We start from the raw sequence: 15,071 nt of genomic DNA on the forward strand, positions 1-15,071 counted from the left end.
TCTTTTAGCAGTCTCTGCAGTCTTTCAGTTGTCTTTTAGCAGTCTCTACAGTCTTTCAGCTGTCTTTTAGCAGTCTCTGCAGTCTTTCAGTTGATTTTTAGCAGTCTCTGCAGTCTCAGTTGATTTTTAGCAGTCTACAGTCTTTCAGTTGTCTTTTAGCAGTCTCTGCAGTCTTTCAGTTGATTTTTAGCAGTCTCTGCAGTCTTCCAGTTGTCTTTTAGCTGTCTCTGCAGTCTTTCAGCTGTCTTTTAGCTGTCTCTGCAGTCTTTCAGCTGTCTTTTAGCAGTCTCTGCAGTCTTTCAGTTGATTTTTAGCAGTCTCTGCAGTCTTTCAGCAGATTTTTAGCGGTCTCTGCAGTCTTTCAGTTGATTTTTAGCAGTCTCTGCAGTCTTTCATCAGATTTTTAGCAGTCTCTGCAGTCTTTCAGTTGTCTTTTAGCAGTCTCTGCAGTCTTTCAGTTGTCTTTTAGCAGTCTCTGCAGTCTTTCAGCAGATTTTTAGCAGTCTCTGCAGTCTTTCAGTTGATTTTTAGCAGTCTCTGCAGTCTTTCAGCAGATTTTTAGCAGTCTCTGCAGTCTTTTAGTTGTCTTTTAGCAGTCTCTGCAGTCTTTCAGTAGATTTTTAGCAGTTTCTGCAGTCTTTCAGCTGTCCTCGCAGTGTATTTTTGCAGAAAATGTCAACTTGTTTGTTTTCAGGTTGGGCATTTCTAAAATGAACATTTTTGCCAGTTTTAAGTTTTGTTTGAATCTTTTGAGCACCAAACCTCCAGCTTTTTATTTTACCTTTTTCTTGCATCTGCAGTTCAGACTGTGTCTTTTTATTTTTTTATTTTTTGGATTTGTTTTTACTCGCATGCTGTTAAAATGTTCAAAACCTTATCTAAAGCTAATTATTAATCTGTTTTTTAAATCAAACCGTCATGACGTGTTTGTATTTGCTTGTTTTTGTTCTTTTGCAGTTTTTTAAGTCAACACATTGTTCTTGAAATGCAACAAGCAACAATAAAACGTGTTGTTGAAAAGCTCCAGTCCACAGAGGCCACGTTCATGCAGCTTCCACTCAGGCTGCAGCTTGAACTGTTGTCCTGTTATCCAGAAAGCTCTGTTTAGTAACCTGCTATTGTTGTTGGTGCGCACACATTATTCACAAAGCATGACTCACAGAGACGGGTAATAAAAGAAGAACCAGGTCACACAGATGGTCATGATTAAAGGGTTCGTGCAGAATGGGTTTAACTCCACTTGACTCCCTCTAATCTGTTTTAGATAGATATTTAAAAAGTCTTGTTTCTACAAGAAAAGACTACTTTGACTGGACTAAATTTCAGGGTCCACCTCAAAATGTGAGGTCCTAGTTGGAGTAAAACATCTTATCTTCCTCCGTTTGTCCCTTAGAGCTCGACGCAGGAGATCGGCGAGGAGGCCGAGGAGGACGCCATCTTCACCATCACGCTGAGGAAGGTGCAGCTACACCAGTCGGCCAGTAAGGGGCAGCGATGGCTGGGCGTGGAGACGGACTCCGCCCTGAGCCTTTACGAGACGTGCAAGGTGCGAACCATCAAGGCCGGCACGCTGGAGAGGCTGGTGGAGTACATGGTGTCAGCCTTCAGGGGCAAAGACTCTACCTACGTCACCATCTTCCTCTGCACCTACCGATCCTTCGCCTCCACCAAGCAGGTGCTGGATCTCCTGCTCAACAGGTACAAGTGTAGAGATTTGAATGAACTTTATTTAAATATAATCGACAGTGGTTAAATAGCGTTTTTTTTGGTACTGTCCCGTTCGTTAAGACTGAACTTGGTTTGTGTTTTTAGGTATGCCAAGCTTCAAAATGTGCCTGCTGCTACAGCACACAGAGTCTCCCAGGACGACCGCACAGAGCTGAGAAAGTAAGCGTACTTCCAGCATTAATCACATCCGTGGCACCGAGCCTCATCCCCACTCCCCCACCCTCACTCCCCCACAGGTTAAAGGCAGAGATCAACTGTTTGAAATGTCCTTTGTGTGTCTGTGTGTGTTTTTCTTTGTGAGGCTCTTGTCAGTCTGAGGGGGCTGTTTGATGAAACGCAGTTCACGAACTGACGGAAAATGTTGTAAATTCCAGAGAACGTGTTTTCTTTGAAGTGCCAGATTCCCCAACAGGTTCTCACCGTGATTAGTATCGCTTTTTAAAGCTCAAAGCTTTATTTTAAAACAAACAGCAGTTATTACATTTTTAAGAAGTTCAATGAAACCTGCGGTAAAACATAACATCCACCTCTTGGGGCGTTTTCACTCCTGCTCTGGACTAAAAGCTTCAGAAACAAAGTTCATTTATTTCTGTAATTCTGTTTAAAAAAAAGTGAAACATTATACCCAAAGTGATCGGTTTCAAACATTTATTTATGTTAATGTTGGTGATTATGGCTTCCTGCTGATAAAAAGACAAAACAAAACCCCAGTTTCTTTGGCTGGAGCCGTCACACGTGGACAAGTCAGTGATGGGGCTACATTTGACCCATTTCTGAAACCGGGACAAGGATAAGGACAGAAAGGACTGTTTGTTGCTGTGGTCCAACGTCCTCTTTTTGTGTGAAAGAATCCAAGCTGCTTGAGGTCCAGAGAAGTTTTTAGAGTTGCCGGTGGTTTTGGGATGAGTTGGTGTTGGTCCACTGGTTTTATCAGGTCCAAAGTCAGCGCAGCCGTCTACCAGGACGTTGGAGCACTTCACGTCTCTCTCTGCTGACGAGCTTTAAGGGCAGCTGATTTAATTTTCCAGCAACACATGGGAACCTGTCCACACTTCCAAATGTGCAAACACCTGGTTTAATGACCCCCATGGTGACTGGACAGCAAGCTGACCTGACCTGAGCTACTAGCTGGGTTTCCATACAGCAACACCCGAGTGTCTACGTATGTTGATGGTGCATCTGTTTGAAATGAGTTTCAATTTTTGAATGAAATTATTGAAATGAGGTCACTTTTCAACGATATTCCACTTTTTGTTTTAAATTTACTTTTCAAAACGGTGATTTCCAGCACATTTTTTTGATGTGCGAACAGCAACGATGGAAAAGTCTGCACTGTTCCCTTCACGTTCTCTTCATCGTCTCGTGTTTCTAAACACATCTTGCTGATTTGTGCAAAAGACACAATGAAACTCGTTGATTTAGTCCCAACAGCTTTAATGGATGTTTTTATTGTTTGGCTTCATCAGTCGTCTCTCTGATAGATGCCTGTGATCGTTTCAGTTCCTTCATCTCTCCTCTGTTTGTTAGAGATCTTGGTCTGCAGTTCTTTAGAAGATATACGTCACATTTCCATTTTTTTTATTTATTATTTAAATTTAGAGTTAATATAGTGGTGATTTTATATTGATCTGTGTGTTTTTAGCACTGTGTCGTCCATCCTGGGTGCATGGTTGGACCAGTACTCCGAGGACTTCTGGAGCCCTCCGAACTACGAATGTCTGCACCAGCTGCTGTCTTACCTTCACCTCCACTTCCTCGGTTCGGACCTGGAGCGCCGCGCCCGCAACCTGCTGGCCCACTTCCACCGGCGACAGCAGTGTGAGCCTGATCCTGATGGTATGAAGGCAGGACAGGAGAGGGACCGCAGGGCAGGGACTCCTGAATGTTGGGGCAATCAGTTCAAAGATTATAAACTTAGTTTTTGTCTTGAGTGTTTGCTTCTTAACATGTTTATGCATTCCTTTTAACAGTGAAGACGGTAAATTATTATATTTCGATCTGAAGAAAGCATGAGAAGTTTAAGCAGAAGAGCAGGAAGTGGGTTCAGGTCGAGCTCAGGCGGAGGCGTCGCTGTAAAAATTCTTTGTTTTGTTTGTTTTTCTTCCAGGGGAACACATCGGTTGCCCTTTTGCCACGCAGGAAGAGAGCGGCTTTGAGGACGAGCTTCCTGCGTTTAGTTTCCTGTCGTTTGACCCCATCATGGTGGCCGAGCAGTTCACGCTCATGGACGCGGTGAGGACGTTTCCTTTCCCTTGTCCCCTTGTCAACAGATTTAGCTCCGTTCTGTTTATGTTCATGATCCATTCTCTTTGGCTCAAATCGACAACAGGTGCAGCAGTGTTAGTTTTTTTTAATATATATATATATATAGAAATGGGCTTTTTGTAACGATTATTAGTCTAAAATTTTTTGAAAATGCACGTATTGTGCACATTTTTACACATATTGAGCTAAAATTTGGTGTGGTAGTACCTGAGAGTCATTCATAACCCATGATGTAAGCGTTAACAGATCTTGCATGAGATTGTGCATGTTATTTTCAAGATTTGACTAAAACGGCTGTAATTCCATCACTTCTCAACATACGATGATCTAAGCCAAACTCTGGCACGAAAGGTGGCGGGTGATATGCATTTTTTTTCTTGAAACTCTATAGGTGTAAATATTTTCACACTTATCAGAAACCGGAAATAAATTTTAATCTTTGAATTATTCGTAGAATCAAAACTATTACAGCAGCACTGACCAGAATGCATTTGTTTCCACAGGAGCACAAGTTAAATGTCCTCCGTCTTTCTGTCCATCCAGGATCTGTTCAAGAAGGTGGTGCCCTACCACTGCCTGGGGGGGATTTGGTCTCAGCGGGACAAGAAGGGGAAGGAGCACTTGGCTCCCACCATCCGAGCCACCGTGGCTCAGTTCAACTCCGTCACCAACTGCGTCATCACCACTTGCCTGAGCAACCCGGCGCTGAAGCCCAACCAGAGATCCCGGCTGATCGAGCGGTGGATCGACGTGGCACGGGTGGGTGCATTTATATACATGCTGGTTAAAATGGTGCCCACTTGTTCATTGCACTCATTCAAGACCAGGGTCTGAGTTTAGAAGACATCCTGTCAGTGTTTCTGGGACTAAACATCTCTGATTTGCCTGTAAGTGGCTTTTAAAAAGTTATTTATCTTCTGACTTGCTCTCTTTTTTTTTCCAATCAGGAGTGTCGGATCCTTAAGAACTTCTCCTCGCTGCGGGCCATCCTCTCGGCCCTGCAGTGCAACGCCATCCACCGTCTGAAGAGGACATGGGAGGAAGTGTCTCGGTCCGTCTCCAGCTTTGTACCCTGAATGTTGCTGATGGCAAAGAGACTGTTGGGTTTTAGTTTTTTATTCCCTGAGCTTTGTTTCTGCTCACAGGGAAAGTGTCCGAACCTTCCGCGAGCTCTCCGAGATCTTCTCAGACGACAACAACTACTCTCTGAGCCGAGAGCTGCTGGTGAAGGTGAGTCGGAGCTTCTCGACGGCACAAAGCAGAGAAACGCCACATCTGTGTTTACGAATCAAGAGTCCACCATTTGTCCACAACAACTAAAGATTAGAATATTTACTTTTGTGCATCCATAAAATAAGTTAAATATTATGACAAATTTACACTTTTTTAAAACTTCCTAAGAACTAGTACTTTTTTTTTATTATTATTTTTTTAACTATGAACTTAATTTTATGATTGGCTCTTTACAAACAGTAACTTTAATGATTTATGGCTGATTCATTTGTTTATAAATTCAGTCGCAGCATTGATCTTTACAAACAAAACAGAATAAATGTAAGTTAAAACAATCATCAAGTAAAACATCAGTTGCGAAGATAAATACAGAACATTGTTTCTGCTTTAAGTTAGAAAGAACAAAATATTGGAGTCACTTATAATTAAAACAGAAGCCTCAAACTTCAATAAACTTTGAGTGAATCTTTACTGATCAAACCGTCCTTGTTTGTTTAAAAACGCCTCTTAAAACTAACTTTGAGAAAAAGGACACGTTATTATTTCTGGCATAAAAAACATCAGCGTCGTAAATATTTATTACTTTTTGTCAGTCCCAAGTAAGCCTAAAATTAATGATGTTTTTTACAAATTAATATCCATAATTGTTTTATTATTCTACAGTGTTTCTTATGTTTGCAGTTTTATTTTCATTATTTTTTATTGGTCTTTATCTCATATTTAATGTATTTTAAAAAACTTGTTTTTATATATTTTTGTACTCATTTTGTTTAATAACTTTTGTCTAAATTACATTTAATAAAATGTATTTATATGCTTTATGTTAAGATGTTTGACGGAAGCAGGTAAAACCTTGTGATCATTGTTTTATGCAGATGTGCGACTCACATCTGTGTTTTTATTAGATTTAAGTGTGAAATTTCTTCACCTTTAACAGACAAACGTTAAATTCGATGCTCTGAAGCAACAAAGTGATTTTTATCGTTTTCATTATTGTCAAATGATCGTTTCATTGCACGTCTGCAGTTTGAACATCTGGAACATGTGGATGTTTTTGTCGAGTTCAGGTGAAGTGCGTGCGGTCACGCATTTCTAACCTTTTAGCGTGGCCTCCTCTGAGGGAATCCCTGCTGACGTCAAAGGGAGGAAACCTGAAGCAGGTGCAGATAAGAGCTCTGTGAGGAGCTGCATGTGTGGACGTCAGGGCGTCGCCGCCGTTTCTATCTGCTCAGAACAGGCTGCGCTCCCTCAGCTCAGACAGCTCATGTTACACAAAGCTCCAGAGGGTCTTGGAGTTGCATCACTTTCAGGAATGGGGGGTCAGGAGGTGGATTTCCTCCCACTTTCTGTCTTACATCAACCAGATGTTTTGTTTTTCCTCTTGACTGCAGCAGAAAGGAGGATTACTTAAGTCTGAACACACTGGATGATGCTTGCAAGCTCAGATTCAGCCCTAAAACCTGTGAATCATGTTAAAAAAAGGAAGCTTTTACATTTACATTATTTAGAGAAGAGATGCATTTTACAACTATTCTTTTCTCTTTTCTATTTTTCCGTACGTTTTTGCAGTCAAATTTCATGCTTTGCTATTTTAGCCGTTCACAGATCAAAGCATTCGGCTCATTTGGGAGATGGATGCTAGACTTTAGATTTGTGTAACTTGATTTTTTAATATGTAACTTGTATTCTATAAACATTTTGTCCCAATAAATACATTGAGATCCGTTTAAATCGTTACCTTCAAAAATCTGCTTTAGCATTCTTGCTTTGTTTTGTTTTCTTAAGCTATTTTTAGCTTCTGGCCAGCCTTTTGATACTTTCAGCTATCTTTCTGCCTTTTGATACTTTTAGCTTCTTTTCTGTTACTTTTAATAAGCTGATTGCTCATTTTAGTATCTAGTTACCGTTTGGCTCCTCTAGCTAGCATTTTGCTAGGTTTTTGCTGCTTTTGTTTCAAGCTAGCCATTTTGTTTTTTGCTTCATTTAGGTTTTGGCTATCATTTGCTACTTGTAGGCATTTTGCTTTTAGCTAGTTTCTTGATACATTTTGCTACCGTCTGCTACTTTTAACTATTCTTTGCTCATTTTATGGTAATTTCTAGCTGAAACTGAGCAACTTTTAGCTGACATTTGGCTACATTTAGCTTTTAGTCAGTCTTTTGCTGTATTTAGAGTTAATCTAACATTTATTTACACTTAGCTTTTAGCTAGTGTTTAGCTTGTTTTAGCTTTACCAGCAGTTTGGGCTCTTTCTGCAGTCATTCAGAGCTCATTTATTCACTCAAAGACTTTTTGGCTGTTTTGGAGACAGTAAAACACAATTTTAATTTCTTACGGGCAACATCTTATTTCATGTGATCGGAGAGTGGCCACGTCATTTAAATTAAATTTGCACATTATCACCTTGTTTTGATAAAAAAAAAAGAAGCTTCAAACAAAATGTGGCTGTTTTATTAAATAAATTTTGTTCTGTTTGATTGTTTTCCCACAGGAGGGCACCTCCAAGTTTGCAACTTTAGAGATCAACCCCAAGCGAGCTCAGAGGAGACACCAGCAGCAGAGAGACCTGGTATGAATCAACTCATTTCAGCCCCCGAGCCACGAGCTCCATCTGGAGGCAGATCTTTAAAACTGGTTTACAGGGTCGTTCCAGACCCGAGACTCTTGACAAACTTTTTATAATTTCACTGTTTGTTGTTTTATTTATTTATGTTGTAGAAGGCGTTCTTGTTTTTAAATCCTTGAACATAAAAACTTTGTGAACCTGCACCTGTGTGTGAACAGGGCGTGATGCAGGGCACGATTCCTTATCTGGGGACCTTCCTAACAGATCTGGTGATGATGGACACTGCCATGAAGGATTACACTGAGGTCAGATTCTTTTATTGTCTTGTTTTTGCTTATTTTTTCTATCGTTGCTGACATTTCGTACCTTTTTTCAGGGGGGTCTGATCAACTTTGAGAAGAGAAGAAAGGTGAGTTTAGTGTCCTTATGGCTTTAAATGTGTTCAATGTGCTGAAGACCCTTTGAACACGTGGCTGTTTTTGTGTTTTGCAGGAGTTTGAGGTGATCGCTCAGATCAAACTGCTCCAGCTGGCCTCTAATAACTACAGTTTCACTCAGGACGGTCACTTCAGAGAGTGGTTTGCATGCGTGGAGAAGCTCAGCGAAGCAGAAAGGTATGGGGGAAGCAACAGAGCTAACGCCTGCGGGTTCTCTGAAAAGAATCGTCTGAAGGCACCAAACGATTTGGATTCCTTTTCTCCAGACGTCTTTGTGTTTTAATAGTTGATGTTGTGTTGCAGCTACAATCTGTCCTGTGAGATCGAGCCTCTGTCCGAGTCGGCCAGCAACACGCTGAGAGCCAAGAAGAACGGAGGAATCATGAAGCGCTGGAGCGAGTGAGTGACGGAGCGTCCCGTCCAGAGAGCGACGATCGTTATTTACTCACAAACGGAGCGTTTTGTTTGTTCGTGTCTAAACGTCTGAGTTCACGTGTTCGCCCTCCCTCCTGTTTCGGTGTCGTGTCCAGCCGGCAGCTGTCGGAGGCCGGCTGCAGCGGCGGCGCAGGCTCCCATTCGAAGTCCTTCGACCACTCGCACTACAGACCGTACCAAGGAGGAGGGGGGGACAGCGGCGACGCCCTCAGCGTCACCTCCGTCAGCTCCAGCGGTTCGGACCTGGAGGACGTGAACGCCAGCTTCCTGTCGGATTCACCCGAGGGACACGAGAGGAAGGTGGGAGAAAATAAAACGAGAATCTAATCGCAACTTTGTTTTTAGTGTCTGGTGTTTTAAAGAAACTAAAAAAAAAAAGATTTTACTTTAAACTTTAAAGAAACTCGTCACACGTGGGGGGTTCTTCTGCCAGAAGGGTTTACGGTCGTCAGTTTAAGTTCAGCGCCGCCTTTAAACTTTAATCTTTCTAAGTTGGTTTGTTTCTTCCACAGACAGACGGTCGCATCATTTAACTTCTACTCCAGTAAACGTCTGATTCTCTGTTTTATTCTAAGTGTATGTGGACAATCACAGCTCGGGGAGACGATTTATCTCCACAGATCAGTTTGTGTCCATATCCTGCCAGTGCATGGCTAAATATGACCAGTCTAGATTATCAAAGCTGTTCTGGGTGTGAACAATAGGCTGGAGACATGAAAACACAAAATAACAGCAAAAAACTGTTAATTCAGCAACAAATGGTGTCCATTTAATTTTCAGATTTAAAATGGAGGCTGTACTGATGATGAAGTTTGATGTAAAAAGGTTTACAGTTTATCAGGGAAATGTATTCGTTGCAGAAATGGTTTAAAAAGAATAACTCGTGTCTGTTTGAGTCTTAAACTTGTCATTTCTTGTCCGTCTCCAGACGTCGACTCCTTCAGTGAAGCTCACCGTTTCTGCTCTGAGCAGAGAAGCTCCGGCGGCAGATACAACCTCGACGGTGACAGATTTTATGCTCCGTTCCATCAGGCAACATATTGTTTAGGCAAAACATAAACTCCAACTTAATCCACTAAAATGACCAAATTCAGGATTTAAAGTGAAAAGTTTTAATATTTACTGTTTAGTTGCCTGGTTTTCTAGCTGAATGTGACCTACAGTGATTTGAAAAAGTTCATTATTGTTTAGTGTATCTGTAAACGAGCAGTGCAGTTCATTTTAAATGAAGTGGGGAAAGAAAATCTTGTATAAGAGTAAATATTGTATATTATTTTAAGCAGCTGATGAAAAGCAGAACAGCTTATTTGTTTTAAAGGATCATAATCTTCATGTTAAAGTCGAACAAACTATACAAAGTAATTAAATTTAGTGGCTACAAAATGATTTTCTAGTTTTTATCCATTTTAATATATTTAAATGTTAAAATCGTAGGTTGTAGAGCGATTACCTTGCATTTAAAACATCTCGGTGTGTTGCTGCTGTAACGTCTGTTCTCGTCCTCCTCAGTTCTGGGAGTGCACGTCTCTGTCGTCTCTCGACACCTCGGGGATGGGCTCCAGCTCCGGTTCGGCCTCGGGCTCCAGCAGTGCCTCCTCCTCCTCCGTCTCCTCCTCCACGCCGCTGTCGGCCTCCCGCTCGCACAAACGCTCGGTGTCGGTGGTGTCGAACTACTCGACCCTGTCGCTGCCGCTCTACAACCAGCAGGTGGACGACTGCTGCATCATCAGGGTGAGCCTGGACGTGGAGAACGGCAACATGTACAAGAGCATCCTGGTGAGACGGCGTGAGGTTCTGAGCAGATCAGCTGTTCGTGGACTTTGTTACTGAAGCTGTTTCCTGCTTGATTCAGGTGACGAGTCAAGACAAGACCCCAGCGGTCATCAGGAAGGCTATGATCAAACACAACCTGGAGCGAGAGAAAACCGAGGACTACGAGCTGATGCAGAAAATCTCTGAGGACAAAGGTGAAGCTCAGTTAAACATAAACGAGGTTTATAAATCTAAAGTTTATGTAAATTCACCAGGAGTTAATTTAAATTTAACTTCACTGTGACATTTCTGGAAAACATAGTTGAAACTGACCACGGCACTAACAACAACCAACTTCCAGTGTCACCGCGTGTCGAACGTGATTAATAGGAGAACACTCAAACTCCACTCCAGGTTTTCCTGGTTACCAGCAGTGTTTCTGGTCTGTGTCTCCTGCCTCGGCAGAACGCGCGCACAGGTGGAGGAGGTGGAGGTACCTCTGTGTTGATCACTCGCCAGTTTAGCAAATCATTTGTTGACGGGGGGGTTGATCATAAACGTATATACGTGGTTAGGAGGATGCTTGAGTGGAGCGCTACGTCTGTAGCATGTTAGCTTAGCATTAACTGTGACGCTGTGAGACGCTGCAGGTGTAAGAGACGTGGTGTGTTCAGGTGCATTAAAGTTGAAATGTGTTTAAAACCCACAGCTGAATTTACACAAACTTGGTGAGAAACATGTTTTAAATGTGTGGAATTAAAGGAAATCTAGATGAAATGGTGCTTTTTTGTAAACTAGTGTACAATTTTTTGCACACAGGCGCGCACGCACACAGACTAGTGTCCCCCCCACATTACAGTTGACGCCCATGATTTGACCTCAGTATCTATTAAACTGAGTTTCAGCCATTTTTGTGTTGGCTAATGTGGATCAGCTGTGGCCGCCGTCAGTGAAATAAATTTATTTTATTGTCTGAACTCTTCAGAAGCGTTCGCTCTGTTCTGATCCGTTTTTCTTCCGTATGTTTTTCAGCATCTTTCTCTTCTATAACTTTTGGTATTGGTGCAACTCCAAACTGTTCGCACTCATTTCAACTTTTTTCAGCCTAATTCAGCAAAAAAAAAAAGTGCTCTCTCCACTTCTTTCTTGTAATTTTAGCTTCTTTCTGCCTTTTTAGCTACTTTTCAGCTGTTTTTTTTTTTGCTAATTTCAGTTGTTTTCAGATAATTTCCATTTTTTTGTGCTCATTTCTGCTTCTTTCAGCAAACGTGTTCTTTGTACTTTCTTCTGCTTATTTAAGCTTGCTCTGCCTGTTTAGCTACTTTTCAGCATTTTTCAGACAAGTTCAAGTTTTTCATGGTAATTTTTGCTACTTTCAGCCTAATTAACTCATTTCTTTTCATTCCAGCTTGTTGTGCTCCTTTCAGCTTATTTTTGTTAGTTTCAGCTTTGTCTGCTATTTCAGCTAATATTTAGCCGTTTTATGCTAACGTTAGATTTTTCAGCTATTTCCACATTTTTGGAGCTAATTTCAGCTGTTTCCACTTCTTTCTGGTAGTTAAAGCTTTTTCTGCCAATTTCAGTTGTTTTTTTGTTAATTTCCTAATTTTTGTGCTAATTTCTGCTTATTTAAACCTAATTCAGCAAATACAGTATGTGTTCTTTCTTTCTTCTGCTAGTTTAGGCTTGTTCTTACGTTTTAGCTACATTTCAGCATGTTTTTAGCTAATTTAAGCTGAGTTCTTTTGCAACAAGCATTCGCACTGCATTTTCACAGGAAATTCACTTTTACTTGAGTTTCATTAAAAATATTTCCGTTGTTCATGAGATATTTTGCTAACAGACACACACATTGTACCAATCATAGTTTTTAAAGGTTGAACTGAAGCATCCTCAGGGTTAAAGTGTTTATGGACTTTAGGTGGTTTTGACCCGTTTGCTGCCCCCACTCTTCACACGTTCTCCCTCTGGCTTGGTTCTGCAGAGCTTCGGATCCCGGACAACGCCAACGTCTTCTACGCCATGAACTCCACTGCCAACTACGACTTCGTGCTGAAGAAGCGCGGCCCGGCCCGGCCGGTGCGGGCCAAGACCGTGGCCAGCTCCACGCTGCCTCGCATGAAGCAGAAAGGACTGAAAATCGCCAAAGGGATTTTCTGAGGGAGGGGAGCTCGCCACTTTCTGCCTCCTGCCCGCCGACCCCCGCTCCGGTCTCCGCCCCTCAGAGGAGACGCGTGGGGACAACCGGACCTGAAGTATTTTGGTTGGGGCGAGGGCAGACACGAGACCTTTCTGTGGACTCGCAGGACGCAGTGGAGCACTTTAGCACTTCGCTGCAGCCGTCCTGGCTTCAGGACCCTCGGAGTCCAAGAAACACCGAGTTTGTTCCCGTTCAGCTGCAAGCTCAGGAAAACTGGACGCACGTGACGCCACTCGAGCTCTTCACCGGCGCCGACAGTTCGGTTTCCTCCGTTACGTTTTGTTTACAATCGTTTACATCAGCCGGTCAGTTCTTCGAACGAGGAGATCTTTGCACCTTCATTTTTTTTAACGCCCAGACTTTTCTGGCAGCCTTCGTCCTCGTCTCGTCCTCGTCCGTCTTCTTGCCCTCCGAACAAAGAGACAAACGCCGGGGAAGGCGCACGCACGTTTCCAGACGTCAGAATGTGTTTCCGTCCGGCGCCTCAGCCGACCCGGCTCGAGGTCTCTGAGGCGCCGGCGGAGTTGGCGGGGCTGAAACTTTTCCTTCATGTCCTGAACGCTAAAAAAGCACGAGACGTGGAGGGGACACCCAGCGGGCACAGCCAAAACGTCACACACACACACACACACACACACACACACACACACACACACACCCCACTGTTTCTGTTTTTATTACCGACTCGTAACCACTACATGGAGGACGAGGCGGCGGATCGCCAGGACTGAAAACGAACCGAGTGTAAATATGAAGTCTCATCTGTGCAGTTTGTTCTTTTTGAATCGAACCGAGTGCTTTTTGTTCACGGACTCGTCACGTTAACGCCGTCTTTGCTTTGTACATCCGTTCGCGTCTCCCTGCTCTCGTACGGCGCCGCTACTCGTCTTCAAAACGCTCTTCCTCTTCTCAGCCGCCATGTTGGAAGGAAACTGAAACCTGCAAATTAAAACCGGTTTCAGACTAAAAAAAACAACATCTGCAGTTTTGGGCTGAATGTTAAAGACATTAAATTATTTTAAACATTTGTAAATATAAGAAGAATATTAAATAAAAATTTGTTCTACGAAAACGGAAGGTTCTGGTCACAAAAAGGCAGAAAAATTTAAAATGTTTAACAGTTTTTTGTGTCTTTCCTGCTTTTCGTTTGAAGATCTGCCTACTTAATTTAAATTAATCTTTTTGCATAAATAATTATGATCTAAAAATTGCAAAGTGTGAAATCAAATAAATAGGAATTTTTTTCTACAACTACATTTACGATGAGTTAAATCTACCGCTAGTAGTTTTTAGTTATGTTGACGTAAAGTTCAGGACTGCGGGTCTGCACTCAACGTAAACAAGTCTCAGCTGAAAACCTCTTTGAAGCTCGAGTCTGTGAAAGTGAACAAATATGGCCGATACGTTTCGCCTGTTTTCAATCACTTCGGCTGTTGCTGCAGCTAAACAAACGCAGCCGCTCGTCGACAAGTTTTCAATCTAAGGGCACATGAATTTTGGATAATTTTGGAATTTGTATTATGGTTTTCTGCGTTTGTTAATCTACTTTTAATCAGAATATTCCACTTTTCAGGGGAGAAACTCTGGAAACCATTTTGTTTTTAAATTAATAAACACTAAAGATCAATAATTGTGTTTCCAGGTTTCCTCCTGCTGTTTTCTGCGAGAATATTCAAACTTTCGTAAAAGGTCGAGCTCACGTTTTGGGTCAGAGTTCTTCCAACGTGGCTGCTCATCCTTCCTATCCGCTTTTCCGACGCGCCATGAGCGACCTGCAGGTTTGATCTGTGACACGACGCCTGAGAACAAAATGTTTCCGTGCACGATCGCAGCCGAAGAATCAAAATAATCCGGAGTTGGGGGGTAAATGAATAATTTCAGCTGCAGAACACGAAGGAACTGTTCTTCTTTTCTGTTTTTCTGTAAAGAAAAAAATCCAACCTAAAATGCTTTTCTCAGTTTATAATTCCCGTATTTTCTGCACATCACACAGCTTAAACTCCAAATTCTGACTTTTGTTTTTCACCTCACACCAAAGCAGCTTCCACTTTCCACCTAAAGGGACAAACGTTTCCAGTTAACACACTACTCGCGCTTTTTATCCAAGGCGGAGGAAAAGAAGCGCCTGCTGCTTTACATTTTGTGCCAAGCTGTTGCAAAGCATTATGGGAATTGAAGGAAATCTAAGGAATTGCTTATTCGCCAAAAGCACTGAAGGGTTGGATTTTTCCTGGCGAGTTTTTCATATCGCTGCACCAAACACTCTGTTGTTGTGCTGGGACCAAGTATTGCCTTTTGTTTTGTTCTTTTGTGTACGTTGTTTATATTTATCTTATCGATCAAATGAATGAAGAGCCCTGATATTAAAAAATTTTTTAAAAATCAACATGCAGAAGCAATATGTTGACGAGCAGCACGTTGTCTGGCTGTTGTGGACGTTGTTGTGAAACCCTTC

At 42.1% G+C, this 15,071-nt stretch overlaps 1 protein-coding gene across 1 annotated transcript in view; it reads left to right on the forward strand.

The window, feature by feature from the left end:
* Nucleotides 1–13,794, forward strand: part of LOC119413800 (ral guanine nucleotide dissociation stimulator) — a 28,924-nt gene extending 15,130 nt beyond the window's left edge. The window contains exons 2-18 of the mRNA XM_037680863.1: nt 1,394–1,698; nt 1,813–1,887; nt 3,371–3,564; nt 3,836–3,960; nt 4,537–4,752; nt 4,941–5,044; nt 5,139–5,223; nt 7,718–7,795; nt 8,011–8,097; nt 8,169–8,201; nt 8,285–8,406; nt 8,533–8,628; nt 8,760–8,964; nt 9,593–9,667; nt 10,174–10,440; nt 10,517–10,631; nt 12,401–13,794. Coding sequence (XP_037536791.1) covers nt 1,394–1,698; nt 1,813–1,887; nt 3,371–3,564; nt 3,836–3,960; nt 4,537–4,752; nt 4,941–5,044; nt 5,139–5,223; nt 7,718–7,795; nt 8,011–8,097; nt 8,169–8,201; nt 8,285–8,406; nt 8,533–8,628; nt 8,760–8,964; nt 9,593–9,667; nt 10,174–10,440; nt 10,517–10,631; nt 12,401–12,576 — 2,358 coding nt within the window. The 3' untranslated portion in view covers nt 12,577–13,794. The remainder of the gene's footprint in view (nt 1–1,393; nt 1,699–1,812; nt 1,888–3,370; nt 3,565–3,835; nt 3,961–4,536; nt 4,753–4,940; nt 5,045–5,138; nt 5,224–7,717; nt 7,796–8,010; nt 8,098–8,168; nt 8,202–8,284; nt 8,407–8,532; nt 8,629–8,759; nt 8,965–9,592; nt 9,668–10,173; nt 10,441–10,516; nt 10,632–12,400) is intronic.
* Nucleotides 13,795–15,071: the final 1,277 nt, after the last annotated feature.

Source organism: Nematolebias whitei, chromosome 8, assembly GCF_014905685.2.
Source record: "Nematolebias whitei isolate Nwh7 chromosome 8, NemWhi1, whole genome shotgun sequence".
In the NCBI taxonomy this organism is placed as follows: domain Eukaryota; kingdom Metazoa; phylum Chordata; class Actinopteri; order Cyprinodontiformes; family Rivulidae; genus Nematolebias; species Nematolebias whitei.